The sequence below is a fragment of the Scophthalmus maximus genome, chromosome 8 (genome assembly GCF_022379125.1).
Source record: "Scophthalmus maximus strain ysfricsl-2021 chromosome 8, ASM2237912v1, whole genome shotgun sequence".
Classification (NCBI taxonomy): domain Eukaryota; kingdom Metazoa; phylum Chordata; class Actinopteri; order Pleuronectiformes; family Scophthalmidae; genus Scophthalmus; species Scophthalmus maximus.
This window is the reverse complement of record NC_061522.1, coordinates 25,362,122-25,389,420: the sequence shown is the minus strand read 5'-3', so window position 1 is coordinate 25,389,420 and position 27,299 is coordinate 25,362,122. Positions and strand designations below refer to the sequence as shown.

The following is a 27,299-nucleotide window of genomic DNA, read 5'->3' as shown; positions in this document are numbered from 1 at the left end:
TTAAGGAGAGTACCTCAGCCATCCAATCCGCTGTTGCAGGGTTAGGGTCAAATCAGACAAGGGATGGGTGGTACCAAATATTCACCGAACAATTATCCTGGCACAAAAATATCCTGTTAAACAGTGTTTTGAAAGTTCAATAAAAGTTGTGTTTGTGCCAAAACATGGCGGAGTTAACTTCACAGCCTGTTACCTTTTTTCCCTTTGACTATTCATTTCATTTGTTAGAGGAATTTGCAAGTGCACTTTGACCCTGACTTTAATTGCCATTGAGGGTTTTTTAAGCTTCTAGAAATATTCCTCAACTCCAACTAAATGGTGTCATGAGATGGAAGAATAATATTTTGTTGTGGTGATTATGGTGGAATGAAAGAGTTTTGTTAAGCAAGTCAAAAATTGACCGCAGAGGCATTGTGGGTTGAGCTTGGGGTATCACAGTTGTGTCATCCTGTATCACAAGACAAGATTACAAAGTTTACAAATAATGACAAAAATAGCAGACATAAAAATCCAGTGTCCAACGAGTTGATCAGATTACGTCAAGTAATACATTTGAGATGTTTTTATTTACATGTGTTATGCCAAACATGTTGTGGTCACAGGTATTTTACATGAAAACAAACCGTGTATTTGGGTAATAATGAATCCTAATAAAATGTAAAAGATTGTTGATTAGTTTTTTTTTTAAATAAAGCAAGTGGTTCCACAAGACATTTTAAAAAGCCATACCAGGTCTTTGGGAACTTTTTAAAAATTCAATAATCAATTGTTCGAGATAGTAACTGGTATGTTATTTGATAATGGAGTCAATAATTAGTTATAGCCTTCATTCATTCATTTGTTTATTTATCAGTAAAAATCACTCTCTACTGAATGAGAGAAAAAAGTATTGTTATACTCATATGGCAAATATGTGAATACATCAAGTGATTATTTGACGACAGAGTTGTTGTTCTGTGATACTTAAAGAAATGTCTATGCTGTGATTCACAGCTTTTACAGATGTTACCCAGAACACATAGAGGTGCGGCGCTGCTGCATTCACAACCCGTCTTTATTTTTCATCGCCATGTGCGGAAAACTGCTGAATACGTGTCACATGCTGACGCTCAGGATAACAGCCACAAGACTGGAAATTGCACCTCGTCTGTGACAGTGACAGACAGACAGATATTGAAAATGCATCGGAAAGCTCTGCTGCATGCTTAAATAGACTTCCAACCATGACCAAATCATCACGCCCTTGTCAGTAAGTCAGGCTACTTTAATTAATTAATTAATTAAAAGAACAAAACTAGAATGGCACCAACTTTCGTGGAAATCTATTCAGCTTTACTGCTATTTCTTGTGCCAATATGAGCTAAAATTGGACATATCTGTCTTATTTAGTGTTGCTTGTTTCCAAACATAAATTTAGCAGATAGAAAGCAGTTAAAAGGCTGTTCATATATGTGAACTATTTAGTTATAATTTTATTTATCACACAGTAATGTCTTGTCTGGGTAAGGTCTTCCTTATTTTTCCACTTTAGCTTTTGAATGAGTAAATAACTTGTGAACTGTATCTGAACTTACTTAAAAAATATATATAAATCTCATGTCTCACTTGGTGGAAGCTACATAAACTCTGATATGGTGGGGTGGGACTTACTCGGAGATGATGATGCCATAGTCGACTGTGTGTGACCTCCTCCTGTCTGGCTCCTTCTCCCACTTGAGATGAAAAAGAGAGGAAAGGGAGAGGAGCATATTTTGGATGTGAAAACTGCAGCCGTTTGCAGGGTAGGAAACCCAGCAAAGACAGGAGAGACAGGAGAGCCATGAATGCATATTCAGGATTGCACTCGTACATCACTCCAGACAGACACAAACAGCTGCATGAAAATACTGTCTACCCCACGTCTCTCTTTCTTGTGTTTTTTGTTGTTGTTGTTTCTCATTATCCCTTTTCTTAATTCAGAGTTATCACGCGATTCGAAAAAAAACGAAACATGCAAAAACACCCCAGACTCCAAGTAAATGAAAAGCATCAGAGGGGCGGTGAATGCACACACATATATAGGCTACTCGTGTCTATAAAAGAATGTTTTTGCCATTGGTTAATTGCAGAGCTGTGTACCGTGCTCTTTAATCCACTGTCACTCTCTCTCTGACCATTGGCAGAACCAGGAAATCCTGCCGTTTTACCGTCCTCAACAGGCGGGCAGGATTCAGCATAAACTCTGTAGACAACGCTTTCGCTGTTTGCCTTCATGCGACAATCATAACGTTCCCAGCAGACAGATGACAGCTTAACACTAGGCCTGCTCTGTAAGCGGTACAGTGTTTATGTGTTGTCCCCCCGCCAATCTCCAACCGATCAGAAGTTAGGTTAAGTTGTAGAAGTTAATCGTTTGGATATACCCTTCCAAGTAATATTCCCTCTAAGGTTGGTTAAAATCTTTTTGTTATTTTGTATACACACCGCACGCACGCGCACACAAATGGTAATGACACTGCTAATGGCAGCAAATGAGATCAAAGTGATGGGAATCAATTGTCTTGTGACATTCAGAAGCTTGTTGCATTTTGCACTGATGCTACTGTATGAAATGACAGACTGTTGGACTTTTATCAATGGGTAAGACTTTGGTTTTATGAAGTTGTTTTAAATGAGCTGACTGTTATGATTGGTCTCCCATTCTCTTTGGCCAAAGCTGTCTTAGCATTTTTTTATGGCTTCTTTTTGGCTTCGGCTTTTGCTTTTGTTGGATAGTTGACATTAGGAAGTGACAGGAAACATGGGGAAATGGAGAAGGGAGTTATGTGAGGCAACAGTGGCCAGTGTGACTCAAACCAGAGATGTTGTGTGTAATGTGTCACACATCTGGCTGCTGAGTGACAAGGATGCTGTTGATAAATTGTTTAAGGAAAGGAATGTGCATCCTCAAAGTCGGGCATCGTGCGCGTGTTGTGTTTTGATATCCGTCACAACTTTTGAATCTGGTCACTGCCGCACATGCGCAGGCCTGTCCTGGGATCCAGTGCGATGATCTCAGTGCTGGCTATGAATGAGCGAAACTGCTCTGAAGTTGGTGTTTATGGAGGGCCCCGTTCTTTCGGAGGGGAGAACCAAAGTTAAATAAATACTTGCTCCATCCTGTCTGCATTAAGGGCCTGCACACATGGCTTTGACGTCAGAGTGACATTAAACAGGGTGGGGTGTTCCAGCCGCCTCTGAAAGGCATGTGCGCACACGCACACAAATCTTTTCTTTTCAGTACCTTTGTTACTTTTGTCATCTTCCCCTTTTCCTCTCTACGTCTTTTCTTCTCTCTTTTTCCACCTGACCTCAAGTTTAGGTGACATTTCAACCTCATTGTAGTCTTTTGTGCCGTAAAAAAGTTGGGCTTTCTCAATGAATCAATTGTTGTCTATGAAACTTCAAACAATTGTCAAAAAATGTGGCCAAGCTAAAATTAATGTCTGCGTGTGTAGCAGAGCAAATGATAATTTTTTATTTTTTAGAGCAATCCTTTAATTTAAATTTTATGGTGAACTTCCCCAAAATTAATTCTGGTTGTAAAAAGGTTCCTACCTCAAGTTTCAATGCATACCTCTTTGTTTCTGGCGGGTGCTATTTGGTGGTGAACTTCTGTGACGGGCTTCAGTGAGCGCGGATGCTCGGAGCTAGTAAGTCGTGCCTTTATGTGCTCTCTCATTTAGCTTTTATGTTTCTGCTTTTCTTTGTTTCAAATCATTTTATAGGATGACGGTGTTAATGTAGTTTTTTTTTTAACCCGCTGGTTAATGATTTACCATATACTGTAATTGTCATGACAGATGTTAAAATTAGCATTCATTGGCTACGTGTGTTTGCTGCTAATAAAATTAGCATCAGGCTAATGCTAGCTGCTATGGGGTTTCCAAGCCTCATGAGCTCTATGTAGTCTGCTGCGCATGGATCTGGAGACAGCTGTGTGTCCCTGTAGGTAGCATGGTGTCTTGTTAAATGTCTCATGTGAGTTTCTTTTGTAGTGTAGTGTAGTAATGGAGTTTACACAGTTATCAGTTTAGGTAGGGGTAGAGGGCTGGTACATGCACCTGACACAGGTCGGGATCACGTTAGGCAGCTAGGTTTCAACAGAAGGCTAGATATGGATGATTTCACACCTGTAGACAAGCCCCAGTCTTCCACTCCAGATGCGACTAATAGTAACACCCTAGAACAGTTAGGTGACTTGCTAGGAGAGCTAGCGACCCAGATTGATGATGCTGTTGTAAGTCGCATATTAGCCAGTGAAACCATTCACTGAAGCCATCCCGCTACTAGAGCCTTTACCTTCCTGGACATGTCTCAACCGAATGTTGCAGTGAAGACAGATGCCAAGGAACCAAAGATGTATAGAGCTTATAACACAGACAAAAACACAGTCGAAGAGTGGATAGATGTGATTAGTGGATAGATTATTGATTATTTTCATAATTGATTAATCTGTTGATTATTTTTCTTGATAAATCGATTAATCTGTTGATTATTTACTTGATAAATCGATTAATTTGTCGATTATTTTCTCGATTAATCGATTAGTTGTTTGGTCCATAAAAAAATGATGATGAAAAATGTTGATCGTGTTTCCCAAAACCCAAGATAAAGTTTTGTTTCGTCCATTCACCAAAGATATTTAGTTTACTGTCATAGAGGAGCAAATAAACCAGAAAATATTCAGATTGAAGAAGCTGAAATTAGAGAACTTTGACTTTTTTTCATAAAAACTACTACAACCGATTTATCAATTATCAAAATAGTTGGCTATTAATTTAGTAATCGATTAGATGTGGCCCTGGTGGATAAAGTGCTCGGCCATCTCTTGAGGCGGGCAAAGAACATTGTCAAGGTAGGGCTGAAGAGTAGTCCTGGCAAGGCACCCTGAAGTAATTAATGACATTCAGCGAAGTTACTTTAGTGACTTTCCCCTGTCTAGCTTAACGATGGCAGACTTCTACGCCACACAGCCATACCTAGATGAGAGCCCAGTAGATTATTGGGTCAGACTGAACACAGCAGCTGAACATGCTGACAGACACCTTTGGAGAAGTGGAGGGAAGATGGAGAACATGTTGGCAGAAGTTGCTATGATGAGAAACTGCTCCAACCCTGACCTTTCCAGCATGTTCAAGTGTAAGCCCATCAGCAAATGGTCAGCCATGGAAGTCCGAGAGGCCATCGATGAATATTAGAGAGAACATCGGGCATGGCGGAGGTTGATGAAACCAGAAAGATGCAACATTTGGACTGCGGCTGCCTGTCATCCTACAGAAGAGGAGTTGACTACAAAGAGAGCTGTAAAGTGAGTGCAGCCCCTGCTTCAGAAGTGGGAACATTACAGAGGATACTGAGCATGTTGGAAAGTGAACTGGCTAGATCTACTTCACCAGCTCAACAGCCAACCCATTGGACACGCCCTGGTTCCTGCCATGTGTGTGTGGTGAGAAGGCGCACACCACACGTGAACACTGCATGAAAGAAAAGAGGTGCTTCGGATGCCTGGAACTGGGCCACCAGAAAAGAGACTGCACAAGGCCCGGGCAACACCAGACTCAGCCAGAGGGCCACACACTAAACCAGGAAAACTGAGTCACTCACACTCATGAGGAAAAGTGTGTGTTTCCTGTCAGTCCCTCAAAACAGAAGATGACCTAAGCTCTGTATATGAAGAAAGTTGTAAGTCTGCTCAGAGCGACAGCATCATCGTTTGCCAAAATATACACTTTCTTGAGAATGCCCTGTTTTTCACTGACGTGCTGGTAAATGATAAAGTTGTATTGCAGGGGATGCTCGACAGTGGTTCGATGGCTTGTACAATGAGTGAAGTGGATGAAGAGGAGCTCCACAAAGCAGGACTGTTATCAGAAAGCACTCAAACCAAGAAAGACATTGTCCTGGTGGGATGTGGTGGTGTCAAAGTGCAGCCCAAATGTATTTACCAGTTGAAGCTGAGAATCTACGAACAGGAACTCATTGTGCCCACTCTAGTTGTACCAAGCCAACGTGATCAAATGATAGTAGACACCAATGTTCTTAATTATCTGCTAGACCAATTAAAACAAGACCCCAGCTATTGGTGTGTGATGAACAAAGCTAGCTCTCCCGGTAAGCTGGGCATTGAGCAGTTCTTAAGCATGCTTTCAGGCATAACGAGATGGAAAACGGAAATAATTCCAGATTCCATTGGAATTGTGAAGCTAACTAGGGCTGTGACACTAATGCCCAGACATGAACACATAGTATGGGGCAAACTTCCTAGTAATGTCCCTGTCTCTGAGGGGAGTGCAATACGGGTGGAACCAATGAAGTATCAATATCAAACAGGAAAAACATCATGGTAGGGAGAACTGTGGCTTCAATGAGTGGTGACAGGTGACAATCCAGTAACACTGAAGCGGAACACAAAACTAGCTGATGTTTCACCCTGTGTGGTGCTGGAAGACCTTGAGCTCAACGTGGATGTTAATGTCCCGAAACCAAAAATATGGTAATCTGTACCGATACCACCAAAAAATACATGATACTCGATACCAAATTCGATACCACTGTGTAAAAAAGAGGACAACAACAATAATAATTAAACAATAACTCCTTCATAAAAACATTGAACATTACAAAAAACTGCAACAATAGTGGCATGTAGCCTTCAAATAATAAATGAAAAGAAACAATTTAGCATTACAAAAAAAGATGTGCAATACTATGCAATCAACTTTTTTATGGCACAACTTTACTATTTTTAAACCCAACCATTGGAAGTCATGGCTTCTAGATATAATAATGGCATAATAAAATGCCTTAATATGTCAAAAAAGAAAAACAGTGGCATATAGCCTTCCAAGTATTTAAAACAATACTGAGCTTAGATTTAGAAATCATATTTTCTGTGCCTCTTAAGAGCTTCTGATATGGTTTGCTGACTTTGCTACTGGTGGATCCTCCTCCGGCTAATACTGGAAAAAAGGAGAGAGAGAGATACAGTACTACGGCACGCGAGTGCGCACATATGCACACAAACACAGGCACAGACGCACACAAACACACAGACACACACACAAATACGCGCACAGACGCACGCACACACCTTATATACTCTGAACACCAGCAACATGTTGTGGACGGGACACAGACTGAACAGATGTTAGCTCATTACAAGGTAGCGGTATCGTTGTTAGCAAACTGCTATTGCTAACATTGTATGGCGCAGAACGTGAGGAGGTTTCTGCCTCAAACAACATGTTAACGTGCAGCGCTGATTTCAGGATGAGGATTAGAAGTTTAACAGTTTGTATATGATGTTAATATGATTTGAAACTCACTCACCTTGAATTTTTGAACTGATCGGAATGCCTGTCTGTCAGCTGTTAACTCCCGTGGTTTGAAATGCATGATGGCATTGTTTGCATATTGGCTTTAGCGATAAAGTTGTATTCATCCCCCTCAAACGCATCCGACTCTTGTCAACGAGTCGGGACGGAGCAGAACTTGTTGCCATCTTCCACTTATACTTTTCCCATCTGCTTCTTCTTCTTTATCAGTTGAGGACAGACTACAACACGTGTAGGCTATATGCTGCCCCCATCAGTTCCAGGGGAATTACTGCCTCGGTTCCTACGGTACCTACGCTACTGCAAAAAAACAAGTACCATTGAGTTTTCAGAATGTTTGGACCGACTTGGTATGGTAGTATCTGTTACGGTGACAACCCTACCCACGCTACAGAACAGACTCAGTAATCTTGGACTCGGGGAAATCAACATCAACTCATGTGAAGTGTCACCCTATTGGAATGGCCAGCTGGTGGATCTCATACAACAGTATGAAGATCTGTTTTCCAAAGACAAGTTGGACTGCGGTAATGCCTAGACTTTGTCCACAGAATCCATCTAACTGATGAACGCCCATTCCATCTACCGTGTTCCACCGGGCCAGTTACCAGATGCTCAGAGAACTCCTCTCTGAAATGGAAGAGAAGGACATCATACGCACGTCATGCAGTGAGTGGGCGTCTCCTTTGGTGCCTGTATGGAAAAATAATGGTGATGTACGCATCTGTGTGGACTACCGGTGGCTTGATGTACGCTCTGTGAAAGATGCTCAACTGTTATCCCATCAAGCTAATTGCTTGGCTGCTTTGGGAGGAAACGCCATCTTTAGATCCATGGTCTTAACATCAGAGTTCCATAAAATACCCATGCACGAGCAGGACAACAAGTTCACCACCTTTACTACACCAGTCGGCCTCCATGATTTTCAACAGGCTGCCACAGGGCCTATGTAACAACCCAGCCAGCTTCATGCATCTCATGATGAACGTCTTTGGAGACCAGAACTTTTTGACCCCATGGTGCCATCTTGACGATGTGCTCCAAATAAGGAAGAAGCCCCAAATAGGCTCAAGATTGTTTTGGGATGGCTTAGAGAGCATGGGCTAAAGCTGGCTCAGAAGAAGTGTCACTTTTTCCGACGAAGTGTCAAGTTATTGGGTCATGTCATTGATGGGAATGGAGTTGCCACTGATTACGATAAAGTGGTAAATAATAAATGAATTGTATTTATATAGCGCTTTTCTAGTCATATAGACCACACAAAGTCACATTCACCCATTCACACACATTCATACAGTGCTGCTATTTACCGCAAATTTTTCCGTCAGATTCATACACTGTCTGAAGAGCCGTCAGAGCAGAGGAAGGTTAGGGTTAGGTGTCTTGCCCAAGGACACAATTGAATGTGGACTGGCGGAACGAACTAACAAACTACGAACTGGTAGACAAACGACTCTACGCCCTGAGCCACAGCCGCCCAAGTGCAAGCCATCACTCCCATGTGTGAAGTGGACCTGATGATGGATGATGGAGTCACTCCTTCAGCAAAAAAGAACAAGTCCTTCCTTGGGATGCTAATGTACTACCAGAAGTTCATACAAAACTGCTCTAGCATAGCAAAGCCCCTGATTTGCTGCACATTTCAAGAGGCTCAATCCAGATGATTGGACTGAAGAGCAGAGTAAAGCATTAAACCAACAAAAATCAGCTTTGTTGAACTCAGTATTGCTCGCTCATCCTGACTTCAGCCGTCCTTTCACAGATGCCTGGCTGGATTGATTGGGTGTTGTGATGTGTCAAGTACCTAAAGGAGGGAGCAAGGCATGCCCCATCGCCTTTGCAAGTAAGTCCTTGACGTGCGCACAGACCAAGTACCCAGCCCATCGTCTTGAGTTCCTTGCACTCAAACGGTCTGTGTGCGACAAGTTCCCTCTTCGGCTAAAGGGATACACCTTTACTGTCTGGACAGATAACAATCCGCGTATGTACATCCTCACAAAGCCAAAGCTAGACACTCGTGAACAGCGGTGGTTGTCGAAGTGTCTAAATGGTGCTGTTGAGTGCTTTAACCGGACGCTGGGGTGTATGATAAGAGCATTACAGAAATGGCCCCAGATGCTGCAGACATTGACCTTCGCCTACAACCATCGTACCACCCATGAGTCGACAGTCTATGCCCCATTCTTTTTGATGCATGGAGACTCCCAGTTGATGTAATGTTCCACAATGTGGACAGGGATTGTGATGTCATTGAGTATGATAAATACGTCCTTAAGTTGAGGGATGATCTAAGGGAGGCACTATTGTCTGCTCTGGTCAATGCCGATATCAGACGGCAACACCAGGCCGTAGTGTTTAACAGGAGAACCATGGCCATGAGATTGTGGAGGGAGACCAAGTTGGCGGACAAATGGGAGTCTGTTCAGTTTGTGGTTGTTTCAAGAGACCCCAAGTGTCATACCTACCGCATCAAGAACACCAGCAGTGGACATGAGAGGGCTGTACAGCGTAACCTCCTCCAGTGTGCCAATGTCCTGCTACTAGAGTTGGATGATGAGGACGATGTGTGTGCCTTCAGTGAGTCAACTGAGCCAAGCAGTAATAGGGCACAAAGTGAGGTGTCAGATGTGGTGTTGCGACAGAGAATCGAACAGCCAATTGGGTATTAGGCAGTCCTGTTCCCAGTCCGCCTTCAGTATACTCTGATGCTGATGAAAGACCTGAAGATGTTGAGATTTAAGAAAGTGTGAGCCAGAGACCAATAAGTACATCAAGTGTGGTCAGTGAGGTGTTCATTGGCAATGACCCACTTGATGTAGTGCAAAGCATACATAATATGACACAGAAGAAGTGCTATTCAGTCCTGAACCTTGCTAGGCCCCTCACCCCACTATTATGTGAGGTGGTGTATGAGGAGTCCTCTTGGATAATTTTGTCAGTAATAGTGTGTAACTTATTAGTTGCAAAAAGTGAATGTGTGGGAGTGCTCTGTCTTGATGTATTTCGCTGAAGTTCAGGGAGAAGTATGTAGCAGAGCAAATGTTTTCTTTATTTTTTAGAGCAATTCTTTAATTTTGATTTGATGCTGAACTTTCCAAAAATTAGTTTTGGTTGTAAAAATGTTCCTACCTTAAGTTTCAATGCATATCTGTTTGTTTCCGGTGGGTGCTATTTTGGTGCTGCACTTCTATGACGGGCTTCAGTGAGCACGGACGCTCAGAGCTAGTAAGTCGTGCCTTTATGTGCTCTCTCCTTTAGCTTTTATATTTCTGCTTTTCAAAAAAAAATTAGGGTGTTTATGAACCCTCTGGTTAATGTGTTATCATATAATTGTCATGCCAAATGTTCAAATTAGCATTCCTAGGCTACGTGTATTTGTTGCTTATAAAATTAGCACCAGCCTAACGCCAGCTGCTACAGGGTTTCCAAGCCTCATGAGCTGTATGTAGTCTGCTGTGCATGGATTTAGAGACAGCTGTGTGTCCCTGTAGGTAGCAAGGTGTCTTGTTAAATGTCTCATGAGTTTTTTTTGTTGAATTCATTTTTTGTAGTATTTTGGAGAGATGCGAGTGTGGCTGGAAGTGTGACGCTTGTCTGATCTTTTTTTTTCCTGATGGAGGTATGCTTGTTTAAATACATATTAACCTGTGTTTCTGTTAATTTTGTATTATATAAAAATGGGGTTAAAGTAGGGAACATAAGTTTAATAATTTGCAGGGATCCCATTTATTTTTATGCTGTTTTTATAGCATTTTATGTTTGTTAGATGTTTTATATATTATATAAGATCTGAATGTACAACATTAGCTAACACAATGTTGCATTTCAGTGAATGTGGGGAGCTATGTTTTGGAGAGATGCACAAGTGGCTGGTAGTGTGACGCCTGTCTGTTCTTTTTTTTTCCTGATGAAGGAATAAATTCCATATCCCCACATCTCCATTGTGTGTCCCTAACTCTGTTACAACACAACACAGAGAAGAAGCAGAAAGTGGTCTGCTACAAATGGTGCTGTGACCCGGATTCGCCAGATCAGCCACTTTTTTCCTGATGAAGGAATACATTCCATATCCCCACATATCCATTGTGTGTCCCTCACTCTGTTACGACACAACCCAACGCAGAGAAGAAGCAGAAAGTGATGTGCTACATGTGCGTGCGTTCGTTCGCTGCAGCCCCTCAACAGGTTTGCCAACATGCCTGTCAACATTGGTACAATGAGAAAAGTGGTGTTGTATGGGCTTTGTTGACACAACATCAACATGTAGGTGCTCATATTGCTCCTGTCTAGCCATTAGAGATGTGGTGTAGTGTCCTTTTCGAATGCAATCACTACTACTGCACGTCCCTAAGATTGATAATGGCTTGTTGAGTCTCCTTCTGGTTGTTGTTTACTTAAAGCACAGGCTAGATCAAAAAGTGTGTGATTTGTTGCAGTAGCGGAGAGTCAAGGAGGTTTCTGTATGTCTGAGACCTCGTCACACACAGTGCATACAGTGTGCTTGTGTTTGTTTGTATATAGTCTTGTTTTGCAGGTGTTTGACCATGGAGCCCCCTGTATGTATTTGTGTCGAAGTTATCACGTGTCACTGCTGGGCCAGCTGGTGTCTCGTGAACTTAAGGGGCAAGAGGATTTCCCTCCCTGTCGTCCTCAAAGTGTCACACCCACCCTGGTTTATTTGAGCCCAGGCTGGTTCATTGACTTTGTATTTTAAAACATGGAGCTGAAATGACATGGTAAACAATGTGTGTTAGTCAAAGATTTAAATCTGCTAACCCAGGAAGAAATATTGCAAATAAATCATAATGATGAATAGTACTAGCATATAACTTGCCCATTTAAATGATATTAAGATTTAAAAATTCTGCATAATTAGGTGCGTGGATACTTGAGTGACAAATGATCCAACTGTTTGCTAGTCGCACAGTGGTGGTTAGCCGCTGGTAGTGCTAGGTGTCACCTGAGCCAATCCCAAGCCAGTTAAAATGACCTCACGACCTTGTGTCGGAGCCTTTCGGAGAACATTTCAATCAAATACCGGATGAATAATACGACCTGCTCTGTGGTTTGTTGTCCCAACAGAGAAGTCCAAGAAGCTTGCGCTCCTGTTTTTTCGGTAAGTAAAATTATATTTTTGTTCTATGTTTGCAGTAATTAGTAGGTTTCGGTGTCTGCGCTCGGTACCTGGCTTGTTAGCTTAGTTCGCTAAAGTGCTTATTAGCCAGCTAGCCAGGGGTTGGCCTTCGAGCAAGACTCCAGCTCTGCTGACGAGGCTAGCGGGAATAACACAACACGACACCGTCAAGAGCCGGTAAAAATATGGTCCACCACGTTAAATTTGCCATACAAGCAATGCATTGTTAAGGTAACATTAGAACTCCTGAGTCCATGTGGTGGAAAATAAACTCAACATTGTCCAATATAAGTCAGGGACATGTTTAGGCTTAACAAAGTGTCTCCTGAAGGCCGAATTCAATAGCAGTGACAGGTCATCTTCAAGTGAGAGAAGTCACGAGGTGCTGGAGGTGAGTCTGCTGCAGGTTCATGTTCATGTTGACCAGCCTGATGCTACTGATCTTTCTCAGGTTGTCATCACCACAGTGGATGATGAGGACGTCAGCTGCTGCTCTTCCTCACGTAGTCGAAACAGTGGAAGAAGGCTTTTCCACCACAGTCCACCAGCCAAATAGAGCACGCCAAGGTCTGTAGCTTTCTGGACACCTCGACGGATAAACTCATCACCATGTCCACATTGTGACTGTAGGATTAAAATTAATTAATGAGTGTGATAAATGCTTCAGATAATGAAAAATGTGAAGTCCGTTATAGAGTGTAGCTCACTTTTTTATGTTGACAACACTGTTATGTCACATCTGTAAGATAAAATGGAACTAAAGAGCTACATCTCACAATATAGATGACAGTCTCTAATACTTTATTTAAAGACATACTATATAACTGTAAAGTCAAGCTGGTACTTAGTTTGTTTTGTGCAGCAAATGAAAGCATCACAGGTGAACTCAACAATGTGATTGTGTTGAAAGTAATAAACATCTTGTAACAAATATAAAAGTGCCTTTCTTACAGTCATATTCAAAGTGATAATCTCATACAGTAATGTCTATAGCAGTACAGGTAAGGTAGACTGCCACAGACTTCTGTCAGTGTGAAAACTTGATCTGTGCACCGTTTACGACAGTGATGTGGGGAATTATAGATTTTCTATTTTCTTGTGTGGTGTATGTGTATATCCCTTAAGGCCAAAAAAAGAGAAATAAACAACAATAATAATTAAGGCTACAAGCCAGTATCAACATATATTTGATCAAAATATAGTGGTGCAAATAACGACTCTATGAATAAAAAATTTATGACTATTATAATTTCAGTAACATAAATAATTATTTCAAATGTTTTTTTATAGTTACAGTGTTACTTACCACATGTAACGTTAGCTGGGACGACTGTACCGGAGCTCACGTTACCACAGTCTTTACCGACCCGGTGGAGCCTCAGGGCCAATGGCGCTAGCCAGCTCACACTTAGCCTAGCTTTTTAGCTTAGTTCCTTAGCCTCAGCTAACTGGGAAGCTTCGACATAGGTGGCCGTGATTCAGCAACTGGTCTGCATTTGGCCCACCTCTTTGTCCATATTTGGATTACCTGGGTAAAGGAGGAGTCGGGCCTTGCCAAGATGGCAACGGCTGAGCCGCTGCTGAATCACCCACTTTGGGCTTCAAAACCGGCCTGCAGAAACCAAAGGGTGATGTCCATTTATTTACATTCTATGGTTTTGACAGGTTTTGACAACTCAAACCTACCAGTTGGTTGTTTTAATGTACCAGTTGTTTCCTCACAAAGCTGAAAAGAGAAAAAGGAAAATAAATCATGGCTGACAAAACGCAGATGCTTTGCTTGGTTTTCATCATTTTACTTTCAGGATTATAAAACTTACATTTGAAGGTGTCGGAAAGCATCTCACAGCTGCTTTCTCTTATGAGTTCCAACTTTTGGACCAATTTACATTTTTTGTGGAGCTAGACTTTTTTCTGTGGCAATAATAAGAAATAATTTCCTTTCATTATCAAAATTTAAAGAAGATTTATTGGCGTCGAGATTAATTATGCATTGTTGCCAAAGTTGGGTAAAATAATTACAAAAAGGGTTGTTTGTGGGACAAAAACTTGAGTGTCCTATCAAACCAAATGACCAGGATTCATGACTGCAGTAAATAGTGTGGCTAATTACATAAAGATAAGGGCAAAATATTGTCCACTGACATTTAAGCATTTTCTCAGATGGTATTAAGAGTTGATTGTTCCATCAGATGTTTTACATTAATGCCACTTGGCACAATCTTGGAATTTATCAGCAGTGAAGAAGAGGAGTTTGGTTGTACAAAATTGCTTTAAACAAGCTGAGTGTGATGTCAACTTGCTCTGTGGCTGAATGGCTAAAGCCATAAAGGTGCATTTCCTTCAATCTTTCTTCCAAACAATACTCAGCCCTTCATTTTACATTTTGCACCAATGACCCTGGTCCCTGATTCACCTAAATTCATATGTAGTCCGAGGATTTGTGTTATTGATCAGTGTTCCAACAAAAATGAGTAAGAAATGGAAATATAATCAAATTATATTTTCACAAAGGATATGTATATTTTAGTTGTGTTCTTTCCGTTATGTTCACCTTTTTTGGACATTAGGTACTCTAAGAGAGGAGAGAGAGGGGTGTGTACCATGCAACGAATGTGCCATAATTATTCACCTATTAGGTGTGACTAATTTCTAAATGTTGATTTAAATTATCAGCTTTGCATGTTTAAATTCCACCTCACATTGTTGTCATCTTGTCTAAATGAGAAAATCCTGTTTCCTTGTCATTCATCTTGTTCATGGCTTCATTTAGACACACACACACACTCACTCACTCACTATATGGTTTCCTACTCTGTTTTTAAATATATATTGAGTGTAAATGTGCATTAGTTCCAAACACATACTCTCCTCAACTTCTCCAGCATCAGTACTCTGTCTGCCTCAGGGAGTAAATACCCCAGTTTACCCCTGATGAGACCATTTCTCCCAACTCAGTCAAACACATGCACACACACACACACTTACTGCTGTTGGAATGTTCCTATCAGTGAAATATATGTGGGTGACCCCTGGCCATTTAAAGAGCGTGGTTGTGCTCAGGTCATTCACTCCTCACACCGGGGTCATCTGATCTGCGACGAGGACTTCACCATACCACTCTGTGTGAGTGTATGAGATAAACCATGAACGTTATGTTAAAGTTATGTTTGGCTAATGTTTGACTGAGCTCCAAGGAAAGAGCTTTTTGTTTGTGTCTGATTATCTTTGAAGCTGTCGACATTCTTCACTACATGCTCTGTCATGATGAATAGAGGTAACTGGTGAGATGAACCAGCTGCCCCTGCCTGTGGTTAAGGTCAACATGGTCGCACGCACACACATGCACACACACAAACACACTTGGCAGGGTGTCTCCTTGATGTTGTGTTCAAAAATGCAAGTGGATGGATGTGGTTTAAGACTCCCAAGTGCTGAAATAGTGTCTTGATTGATGTTCTGATTTAGCTTCTGCTCTGTGTCTCAGGTGGAGGTGGGAAGAGAAACGGTCGCAGTAAGAAATGGAAGGAGATGTTAAAACTTCCGCACATCAGCCAGTGTGAGGAGCTACGTCGCACCATCGGTAAGAAATGGAGAACGTATGTGTGTGTTGGTTTGAGACAGGAAGATGAGGTGCCATGCTGTGTCGTTGGGGTGTGTCAGACTGTGGGAGGAAGTTCAGATTGGACTTCCTTCCTGTTTCTACCCGTCTCCACCCGCACTTACAGGCAAGGGACAGGAAATGGTGTGTGTGTGTGTGTGTGTGTGTCTCTGATTTAGGGAATCCATTAGGAGGCTGTTTCTTAGTCTCAAAGCTTCTCTTAACATTTGTGTCTACATACTTACCAAATCCAAATGTCTTCAGTCTAGCTCCCTTCCTGTTCTCTGCATCCAGGTTTGACATAAAGGTAGGGGCAGGATTTTCTCTTGTGGCCGCCTCTACTCCTGGGCTTTGTTATCTCCTCATCCCCCACACATCCAGGTTCTCTGAATGCCACAGAGTTGTGTGTGTGTGTGTGTGTGTGTGTGTGTGTGTGTGTGTGTGTGTGTGTGTGTGTGTGTGTGTGTGTGTGTGTGTGTGTGTGTGTGTGTGTGTGTGTGTGTGTGTGTGTGTGTGTGTGTGTGTGTGTGTGTGTGTGTGTGTGTGTGTGTGTGTGTGTGTGTGTGTGTGTGTGTGTAATAGTGCGTCACAGCTATCTCTGCCAGAGATTGCAGCGCTACCCTCCCCCACATACTCTCTCTCCCTCTTTTCTACCTCCTTGCCTCCCCCTCCCACTATCTGTATCTCTTTTCCCTCCCTCTTTCCACCACTTGTGAACAGGAGAGTAATGAAGAGAGTGAGTGAAAAACAGAAGCAAAGAGAGGGAGGCTTTAACAACAGGAGGACAGATCCCTTTACAACAGGGATTAGAGAGAGAAATGGCGAGAGGAGAGGACGGGAGGCTGAGTGAAAAAGATGTAGCTGCATGTACTTCCTGCGGTGATATCTCTTATGCAGTGTGGATTCATTGTGTCCCTCCTGGAGGTGACTTCATATCACAAACCTTCCCCCACAGACCTAATTATCATAAACTGGAATGCATCTGTCGTCAGTGGCGATAATAGATGATATCTGCAAGTGTTAGGATGAATTGTACTTGTCATATCTTGCATATACATATATATTGCCATTCGCATTATAACTGCATAGGATTCAAAAGATTGTGTGTGTGCGTGCACGCACACGCAGCAGCAGCTGTTCAGGGTTACATACGTCACTATTACATAGACACTATTGCGTAATTTCCCTATCACACTGAGCACAGGATCAAAATAATCCCATTTGAGTACACACGGACGGGTAGGCATGTGCGTGTACACCCACCTGCAGGACACACATGCCCATGCACTGTGTAGGCACAGTGGATAGAAGGATACAGTATAGCAACTGATAGCTGTGTATTTTGTTGCGTCTTGTTAATGTCAGGCATTTGACCTTAGCCTTTACAAATGTGCAGCACTTCTTGGAAGCCCAGATTACATTATGTCTGCTGCAGCCACTTTGTCTGCCGGCCTTAGACCACTCTTCATCTCTGTTTCTCTCCTTCTCCCACTCTTCATCTCCCGTCTCCCCAGTTTCTTTATTCTGGTATCCATCCAAAACATACAGTACATGTGCTTTTTTTTACATTTGATCACCGACATGTTAGCTTGTTCAACCTGCTTTGTTTTGGGGGCTAAAGGTTAGTGTTGGCCAGCGCTCAGACCTCTACACGACACAGCCTGCACACATGCAACTATTGCACACACTTGCATTTGTTCACATTTAGTCCACCATTCACTTTCTCATTCACTTACTCTGTTTTGGCCTAAATTGGAGATTTAATTAAGTTGCAATTTCAGCTTACTTCACTGGCACAGTCAGGTACTAGTCCAGGCGAGTTGCTGCATTTCTCTTTTCAGGTCCTCACTTTCTGCTGTGTTCCTCTCTGACATCTTGCTGTCTCTTATGCAAAGAGGGAGGATTGCTGGCCTATACGTTGTCATATTCAATTGAGTCTGGAATCAGCTTGGACACCGACATAAATGGTCTCACACACTAACCCAGAGCCAGAACAAATAAATGTTCTCTTTGCCCACTGGCAAAAAACCTAAAGAGGAAGTTTCTTCCTCGGTTTTTTTCACTGTAGTTTTTTTTTTATGGAATTCTGTTCAATAATGTAGCTTGTAAAAAAGACTAATCAGGTAACTGAATCCAAGAAATGGGGAAGACAAAGAGAAAAAATGGACAAAGATGCAAATGTAGCATTATTTTAATGTTTTAATGTGGACTAAAACATTAATACAACGGTTTTATTTCTAAAAGGTGTACAGTAGGCTGTTTTTGTTCATCGAGGGATTATGCTCTTAGAAAGTTGACTTGTTTGCCATTAAGTTATGAAAAACCTATTAAAATCGCCAGTGATTCTGTGTAAATTGTTGCCTCATTGCAGTTGTCTGTTTCATTAAAATCTAAATAAATTCTGACAGAAATTAACACAGTATGTCAGTTCTGAGGCTGCTCTCTGCCTACCCAGGATGTGATGTGAGAGATGAGGCCTGTCACGATTTTTTATCTTGTAACAAAATAGTCAACTTGTTTTGTTGGTTTGACACTATTAGTACACTTTTGATAAAGGCTCAGAATGTGGTATCAACATAGTTTTAGCCCATATATATATATGAATGGACAGAAGTGTCAGCAGTGGGTTCGAAGCCGGCCCTGGCCATTTGCCGCGCGTCTCCTACTCCCTCCCCACTCTCTCAAAATCTACACTTAATTTGTGTAGATTTACTTATCTTAAAAACTGTCCCCAAATGTGTGATTGATGACATTTCTGAGTAGCCTGACTTATTCAATAACAAAAAAAATCTGTGCTTTATGGCAAAAGATTCTTAACTTGTACAATGAAACAAATTTCTTAATTTTCGTGAAACTGCTACCGTTTTAACTGTGAATACATAATTTTGTTGTCAGATGGGTTGCCCAATGGTAAGTGACGAAAAACATGAGAAACCCTCCACAACAGGTTCTGGGTTTTTTCTGACGACAATTGGAGTGTGTCACCTCTACCACCAGTTTTGCTGTGATTCAGCAGAGAGTGGGATTGAATGGCCACTCTAGTAATTAGATGGAAACCATCAAAGCATGTTCTCCCACAGGAGGCTGAAACCATATGAGGAGACTTATTGGAAACTAGAGCGTCAGCCCAATATCTTCTAAATCTAGTGGTGTAATTACAAACATGAGCAAAACACCCATGAGAAATATTAGCTATACAATATTCTGTTTTTTGGCTGCAGAGGAGCAGATTACAACATTTCAAACATAATTACCTTTTAGAACAAGAGTGGAAAAGTTGACATTGTTGGAAACTTAAGTATTGGGAACTCATCCTGTGATTGTCTAGATACGTCATTTTGAGAGAAGTCAACACATTGGTTTGCATGGAATTGGAGAGAGATTCACATTTTAGGGAACGCAAAGCTGTTATTTGATCATCCACAACTCAAACAGCATTGTTCTCATCTGGCAAAATGAATAAAACTACATAGGTTAACACTCCAGAGCTTAAATAGACTGCCACAAACATTTTCTTTCAGTACAGAAACCCTAAAATTGCTATTATCAACCAGGAGCGTGTGGGGCTTTCCCAGCACCAGTTCACGGCTGATGATGGCTGATAGGGAAACACCAAAGCGAACCTACAGAAACTTGGTGATCAAAGATTAAAGGCAATGGTCTGAGGGCAAATGCAACGCCACATCTCTCAGTAAGATTTTATAAAAGGGCTTTTGTTCTTCCGATTTAATACGCAGGAGTCACACAGTGGAAAGGGAAGCAATAAAACATCTCTACACTCTTCTGTTTGCTAACAAACTGATAACTTGGCTTTTGTGGTTATATAAAGTCTGAATGAGAAGCGCTGAGCTGCAGAGCAGAGGGGAATGCTGTGTAATAAACAGTGCTGCTGGGAGAGGGCTGTTGTAAAGATTTGATTAAGCGTAACGTTGTCCTGAAGCTGTCACTACTCAGAGATTTTCATCCCATGCATCCCTCCTCTTCTATTCACAAGTGTGCATGTGTATGTGAACGTGTGTGGCCTTTTTTTTGGTTTTATGTTTATCTTGTGTGTCTGAGTGTGTCCCTAATGTCAACCAGTGATGGAAAATGTCCTGGGTCTTCTTCCTCATTTGGAACCAGAGGAAATATGACTCAAATGGACGCCATTAGTCCTAATAAGCTGGGGCCAGCTGCAAAGAAAAACACACGCACACAATATGCTTACACACATACAGAAGGCATCGACACAAAAATGTGATTTATTTAGTTGCATTGTGTAGCATAAGCAAATGTACCCCATTTTTAAAAAAAGGCATAACTTGCTTTTGGGGCCACAGAAACTTCTCCAAAGTCTACTGTAACATTTTATGTTAGCATTGAAAGGCTCTACCTGTCTTGAGACTTTGACAGGGTGCAATGGCCAACTGATTGGTTTGGTTGCTGTTTATTCCTCCATTGCCAATATAATGTCAAGTTATATAACCAGTGTCTTTTGTTTCTAGAATATTTTAGCATTAGCATACGATAGCTCTTCTAAGGTGCATACATACCTTCTCCATGGATGGATTGTTCTACTCAAACTAAAATACATATTTTAACATTTTTATATGTTTATTTTTTGCTAATTTGCCTTTTAAGAGATACTGCACACTTATTTGAGCTGTACACTAAATTATATGACTGTACTGTGATGGAACACATTAATAGTGGTTTAATACAGCCTTTCTAATGAATGTATTTCATAATCATAGGTTGAGATTAATTCTACAAAACATAAAAGCATATACTTAGGCTACATGTATAGAAAGCCTCATTTTTGTATTCAACAATTCATGGGTATCATAAGTGATAGTTTTGGGAAAATATGTGATAAGACATTACTTTTTGTTTGTGGTGACTTCAATGTCGATTTGTTGAAATGGAAGGAATATAAACTAACAACAGAAATTTTTTATGCAATGTTTAGTTTTGGTCTCTGGCCCCCCATTGATAAACCTAGTATGATAACCAAAGATAGTGCCACACTTATTGATAACATTTACCAATATTCATGATCAAGCAACACATGGTTTGCTTTAAGTGATATTGGTGATCTTCTTCCTTTTTTGTGTGATATTTCATTGCTTTAATTATGAATGTTCAGTTGGTGTAAGTGAGCCTTCCTGTAAATTAGTAAGATTAACGACATTAGAAAGAATTGAGGCATTAAAAGTGGATCTTGCAAATTATAACTGGGATGAGGTGTATGTTGATGACTCTTATCAGGAATATGAAACCGTTATGTAATAAACATTTCACTTTTCAAAAAGGTGCTGGGTGAAAGATGAAAACAATGGAAGGAAGGTTTTAGAAAGGGGGCGTATAAAAAGAAAGAAAAATGTGCTCTACAAGACATTTTTACAACTAAGAACTACTGAAAGTAAAGATACATATAAATTGTATAAAAAATCAGCTTCCAGAAGAAGGGATATTATAATTAAATATTAGAGGATAGTAAAAATAACATTCAAAGGACTGATATTAAAGTATTAATCATAGTATGTTATAAATCGAAATCTCCAAGTCATTTTTTAAAATAGCTCTGATGATTCATTGGATAATTTGATAACCATCACATAGGTAACTATAGACCTGTATCCCTTATTCCTGAATTATCAAAACCAGTATGGATTTAGGGAAAGAAGAACTTCAACCTAGGCAGTAATGGAGATGGTAGAAGAAATAACAAAGGCAGGTAAAAATTATGAGTATTTTATTGGTATTTATTGACCTTCTGAAGGCTTTTTTTAAAATAGAGAAGTATTTAGGCTGTACCTAACTTAGTAGGTACAGCCTACATACTTCTCTACAAAGTGATAGCGACACAATCATTGCCTTCAGCCTAGCCCCCAGCGCTCACCCTTCATTCCGTTGCTGAGCGATCAACAACATGAGAAAAATCAGGATGCTACATCATTGCACAGGACTCCTAAGGATATTAATACAAGAGACCAGAACTAACTCTAAATTAATCGGTAACTGGTGTCGGCCGATGCCCGCAACGTGGTGCTGCTGCTGGAGCTGAGACACCGGCTGTTGTGGACGGTGAAGAAGCGGCTGCAGTCACACCACCTCCTCGCGGTTCGCCGCCAACACCGGTTACCGATGAATTTTGTGTAGTCGGGGAGCAGGGAGATAGTTTCTCCATGGCAGAAGCGACCCGCTCCGGGACAGCACGGTCAGAGCTGGCTTTGAGCACGGTGAACAGACACATGGTGAACAGACACATGGTAACGGAGAAGGCTACTTACACTTCTCCTCCAAACTCCGTTAAATGACATCGCTGATCATCATCTCCATGAGGTAACATATTAACAATGCATAACTAACTCATACAACACCACTTCAAAATCACTGAAATATTCCTTTAAGGCCACCGGCATTTTCAAACCGTCTTGGAGCCCCTCGTTCAGGTTTTCGCCTATATATGCACAAAACTTGGTACAAATATGTATCATGTCCAGACTCACTAAAAAGTCTCTTGGAGTCATATCGTAATCTTAACAGGAAGTCAGGCATTTTCACACGTTATATTTTACAGATTTCAAATTTGGTTTGTCATCTAAAAACCTATGGGATGAAAAGTTATCAAAATCCTGTCTTTTCGTCAGAGGCCCTTGCTGTGACGAACTTTTTTGCCATGAAACAGCAAGTTGCTCGTAATCGAAGGTAAATGGTCCGATCTGACCCATAATTCCCAGGCATGATAACAGTCCCTCCCTCAAAAAAATCTACATGTCAATTTTTACGAAACACCATAGCGCCACCTGCTGGGAAGAGGAAGTGACATGTTTTATACTTTTACTTTTTTTACTTGCAGGTTGACCAGGTCCACCTCAAAATTGTTCAGAAAAGTTAAAAAACTTTGATGATGTCATGTAGAGAAATCTAAGACTTTCGTTAGACTCCCTCCCCGTGGCATGGTGGCGAATTCGACGTGCCGCCATGAACCATCAGACTGTCATAACTTGACCATATGTGTTCATATCTTTACCAAATTTCTCAGGAATGATAACGCCCCGCCCTCAATACATTTGCATGTCAATATTGAACCACAGTTATAGTGCCACCTACTGGGAACAGGAAATTACAAGTTCCACAATTACAAATTACCAGATCCACCTCAAATTTGGACTGCTATGTTGCGAGACGTTGATGATTTTATTTTATGAAACTTTTGACCATCTGTTAAACGCTGTTACCATGGCGACCTTAGGGATTGCCATCAAATAAGAATGTGTGTCTGAGAGACTTGTGATGCTTAGAATCTCATGACACTTCGCAGATGGGTTAAGAGTGGCGAATCCTCATGTCTGATATGTCAAAATGGTTCGCTAGCACCCCTTATGACATGTCAAAGTCAAGGCCCCCACCTTTAAATTTGATGTAGATGAACGACATTTGGTAGGCACATGTTACATGGACTAGGAGCCAATAGCTCCGCCCAACCGGAAGTCGGCCATTTGGACTTCTTTGTGCATTTAACATCACACAGTCATAACTCGACCATACGTGGTCATATCTTTAGCAAATCACACATTTACATGTCAATACTGAGCCACGGTCATAGTGCCACCTACTGACAACAGGAGGTAAGACTTATGTGACAAACATCATCCGATTTACATGGTGCACTCAATGCATTAGGTACGCGGACACAGGATGTGAAATCCGCAACACATCCCCACTTGTGACACCCCCCGACCTGGACGTACACGAGGGCCTGCTTGACACTGCTCGCAGTTTGAAAAACTACACACTTGTCACTTTTGTTGCCTTTTTTTTGTGTCTTTCATCTGTCTTTTTTGGAGAGCTGAGAAGGGTGTTGTTATGTTTTTTTAACACATGAAGACAGAAGAAAAATACATCCATGGATTTGTTTCATTCTGGTGGTAAGAGAGCAATAAAGGTACAATTTCCCAAAAAAACACCAATCCCTTTTGTTCTTGCTAACATAGTAGTGTAGTACAGTAATTTTGCTTGTTTGTTTTATTCTAATAATTTTTTAGAGGCCTAAATGGTGAGCGATGTATTTCAGTCTGAGAACTTGCATTTTTTCTTTTTGCACCACTTTGCTCGTGGGGTTGTGGCTTTTCATTTAATTTTGTGCTATAACATTTCCCCATCTGTCTCCACTTTTCTCTCTCCCCCCTCTCCGGCCTTTCTCTTAGAGAGGGACTACACAAGTTTATGTGAGAAGCAGCCCATTGGACGGTTGTTATTCCGTCAGTACTGTGACACCAGGCCAGAGCTGAAACGCTGCATCGATTTTATGGATGCTGTGGTAAGACTTTGAATAATAGTCTGTTATCATTACTCTGCTAACTTTGTGTTTTGCTAAAACATTCTTTCACCATGTCCTCTTTTAGTGGTCGGTCACTGTGTTTTCTCTTTCATGGGACTGGCCCGATTCGGCCCCTGCAGAGCAAGGAATAGGAGAGGAGAGTCACTCTTGGTCTTTTGCCTGTTCTTGTTGGCGGCAGCAGGAGGTGTGGGGTCGGGTGGGCGTAAGGGGTGATTAGTGCCTTAGACAGGCTGTAAGAAAGCAGACACCTCCCCTTCCTCCATGCACTCCTCCATGAGGTCAAGCCCACGTCAGAGGCAGGTCCCCTGGGTGAGCAGACAAACACAGGCCTGAACTTGTGGCTAGGCCCCTGGAGGTATGCGAGAAAGGCAAATGGGGAGGGGGGTGTATCATGCTTATTTAATATGAACCTACATTAGTCATTTCTAAGGTAGGCAGACAGGTCTTGTCCATATTGCGCTTTGGAAGTAACATACTTACACTCTCTTACACTGACAAAAATGTAAAAAATGAAACCATCATTTTAGTTCTCAACGCGCAACTAGTCCCACTGAGTACTTCATGTATTGGCTGTGATGTGTAGTGGCATGGCCCATTCCCATACACAAGCGTGTTTTCAAACAAAACATAAGACTGGAGGCAGTCAAACTCCAGACCATCTCCCTGCCTACAGCAATATTTGACCAAAAACACAATCTGTGATGGTGCGATGGGGTGAAATCTGAGGCATCATCCTGGTAGGTGACAGATGTAACAGGCTAAGCCGCGAAGATGAACATGGTTGCCAATTTGCTGCTTGGAGATATTTTGTCGTTAGTAACATCTCTCTATTTGCCTGCAGTCCCAAACTTATTTTTAATTAAATTTCTTTCTCTGTCTTGTCCCTTCTCTGTCATGTCGTCATCCCCACCCTTCCCTCTCGCTCTTTACCCCATTTCAACCTTCCTCTCACCTTCTGGAACGTGTCTCTCTCTCACACCTTATTTGGAGAGATATTAAAGATGGCTGAACGATCATGGCTTCCAGCGCTGGTGTGGTAGCTCATACTTCTGTTCTCCTCCAACAGGCCATGTATCAGCTTGCTCCTGATGAGAAGAGGAGGGACTGTGGACTGAATGTTTTAGACACATACTTTAATAATGGGGTAAGACGCACATACATAATTCACAGAGATGGCCAATGTTGACACTATTTTGATATCGGTCAAGACAATGTTTGCTCACATCTGCCTCTTAATTAAATCAAACAGTTTAAAATTATGAACATTTAATGTTCTCAAAACTTTGATTCCAAAAAATTCTGATGGTTAATGCTTGTTACTTTTTTATTTACATATGCGCAACTAATGTGTCATGCATTATATGCTGTGGATATTATCAACTTCATAGAAAGATGTGTATGACAGCCACGGCACTGGTGACTTGTGCATCACTGCTACCCCGACACGTGTAAACTTCATTTGATAATGATAATGCACGGACACTTTTTGTCCCATACTGTATAGAGGAGGAAATTGGTTGACCACAGCCTCGATGCTCCTCTACTAGTGAGACTGTTGAGGTTCATGACTGGAAGGCAAAAGTGGACATATTAAGTTTTGATCTGTGTCTTATTACACAAACCTCTCGCTGTGTTTCTGTTCCTCTCTGTCTGTCTGTCTGCCTCATTCTCTGCTTCTGTCTTCTGCTTCAGTCGGCGGCCCATCTGCCAGACGTACCCCGGGATGTAGTTGCTGGGTGCCGGGAGAGGCTGGAGCAGAGTCCTTGTAAGGAGCTCTTCAATGACTGCACCAAGTAAGCCTCTGTCTTACCCATGCATCTTGCATAGTGGGCCATTTTCTTATCCTCCTACACTATGAACTCACCTGCGTCTCCTTGTTTGTCACCAGCTGTCCAATACACACAACACTCATACTGTTAATTAGATGCTCTTTATTTAGAAGCGTATAGTTTTTTTAGTTTTTTTTTTAGGATTTAGTCTGCCTGTTTAAGAAATGCAGTGACACCAGCAAAATCACATTCCTTCAGAATTGTGTCTGTTTGTTGACTCTGTGGACTAATGCACCCTCTCACCAGTGATGATGAGGCAGATGGCACATGGAGTGCAATAACACAAACACACACACACACACACACACACACACACTCACTTGTAAAATCACATGCACAGTGGAGGTGAACTAAAAAGAGCAGCATCCGAATGGCTGGCATGGAAACAACAGCCACCTCAGTGTTCCCTAAACACACACACACACACACACACACTCGCACTCGCACTCGCACTCGCAGGTGTTTCTGCTTCCTTTTCTGAGAGCCAGGTGATGCAAACAGACCGGGGATTATTACCCCCTAATTTACTTCTCATTACACACGCGCACACACACACACAAACGCACCTCAACGTAGCTTGGTATTAGCCCAATAATTTTGCTCTGTCGCAGTTAGTTTCTGTTACCCAACGCCATGTTTTCATTTTTTGGAATGATTTGATTTGAGGGTTCGTCTGAGAGGATGAACTGATGAATGAGCGATGAAGTGATATGACGGCAGAAAACCTAGCACAAGGGACTGAACTTGAGAACTCACAGAGAGCAGAATTTGGGAAAAGTGAGGAGGAATGGAAAGAAACTATTAAGGAGAGCAGGGGAACAACACAGGCATGTGTTTGTCACGTGTTTTTGAATGGGATTCCTGTTCAACTTCTGTCATCACTCCTTCCATTATCATCATTATTTGTATTCCACTGTGGTATTTTGATTTTCTTCAATTTCCTTTCTTTCTTTCTTTTTAAATTACAATACGTAATTCGGAATCAGCGATTACTCAATTAATTTTTTTTTCTGAGGGAAAGCCTGTAGGAAAGCATGGTGCTGGAAACCTGACA

At 41.5% G+C, this 27,299-nt stretch overlaps 1 protein-coding gene across 3 annotated transcripts in view; it reads left to right on the top strand.

Moving 5' to 3' along the window:
* grk4 (G protein-coupled receptor kinase 4) overlaps window positions 1–27,299 on the top strand; it is a 55,543-nt gene that overhangs the window by 7,986 nt on the left and 20,258 nt on the right. For 2 of the 3 annotated variants that reach the window (XM_035636001.2, XM_035636000.2), the window contains exons 2-5: window positions 15,977–16,072; window positions 24,283–24,395; window positions 25,483–25,560; window positions 26,109–26,209. In XM_035636001.2, the coding sequence (XP_035491894.1) occupies window positions 15,977–16,072; window positions 24,283–24,395; window positions 25,483–25,560; window positions 26,109–26,209 (388 nt within the window). Of the gene's footprint in view, window positions 1–9,117; window positions 9,199–15,976; window positions 16,073–24,282; window positions 24,396–25,482; window positions 25,561–26,108; window positions 26,210–27,299 lie in introns of all 3 variants that reach the window. The other variant, XM_047334107.1, reaches the window with a different exon arrangement.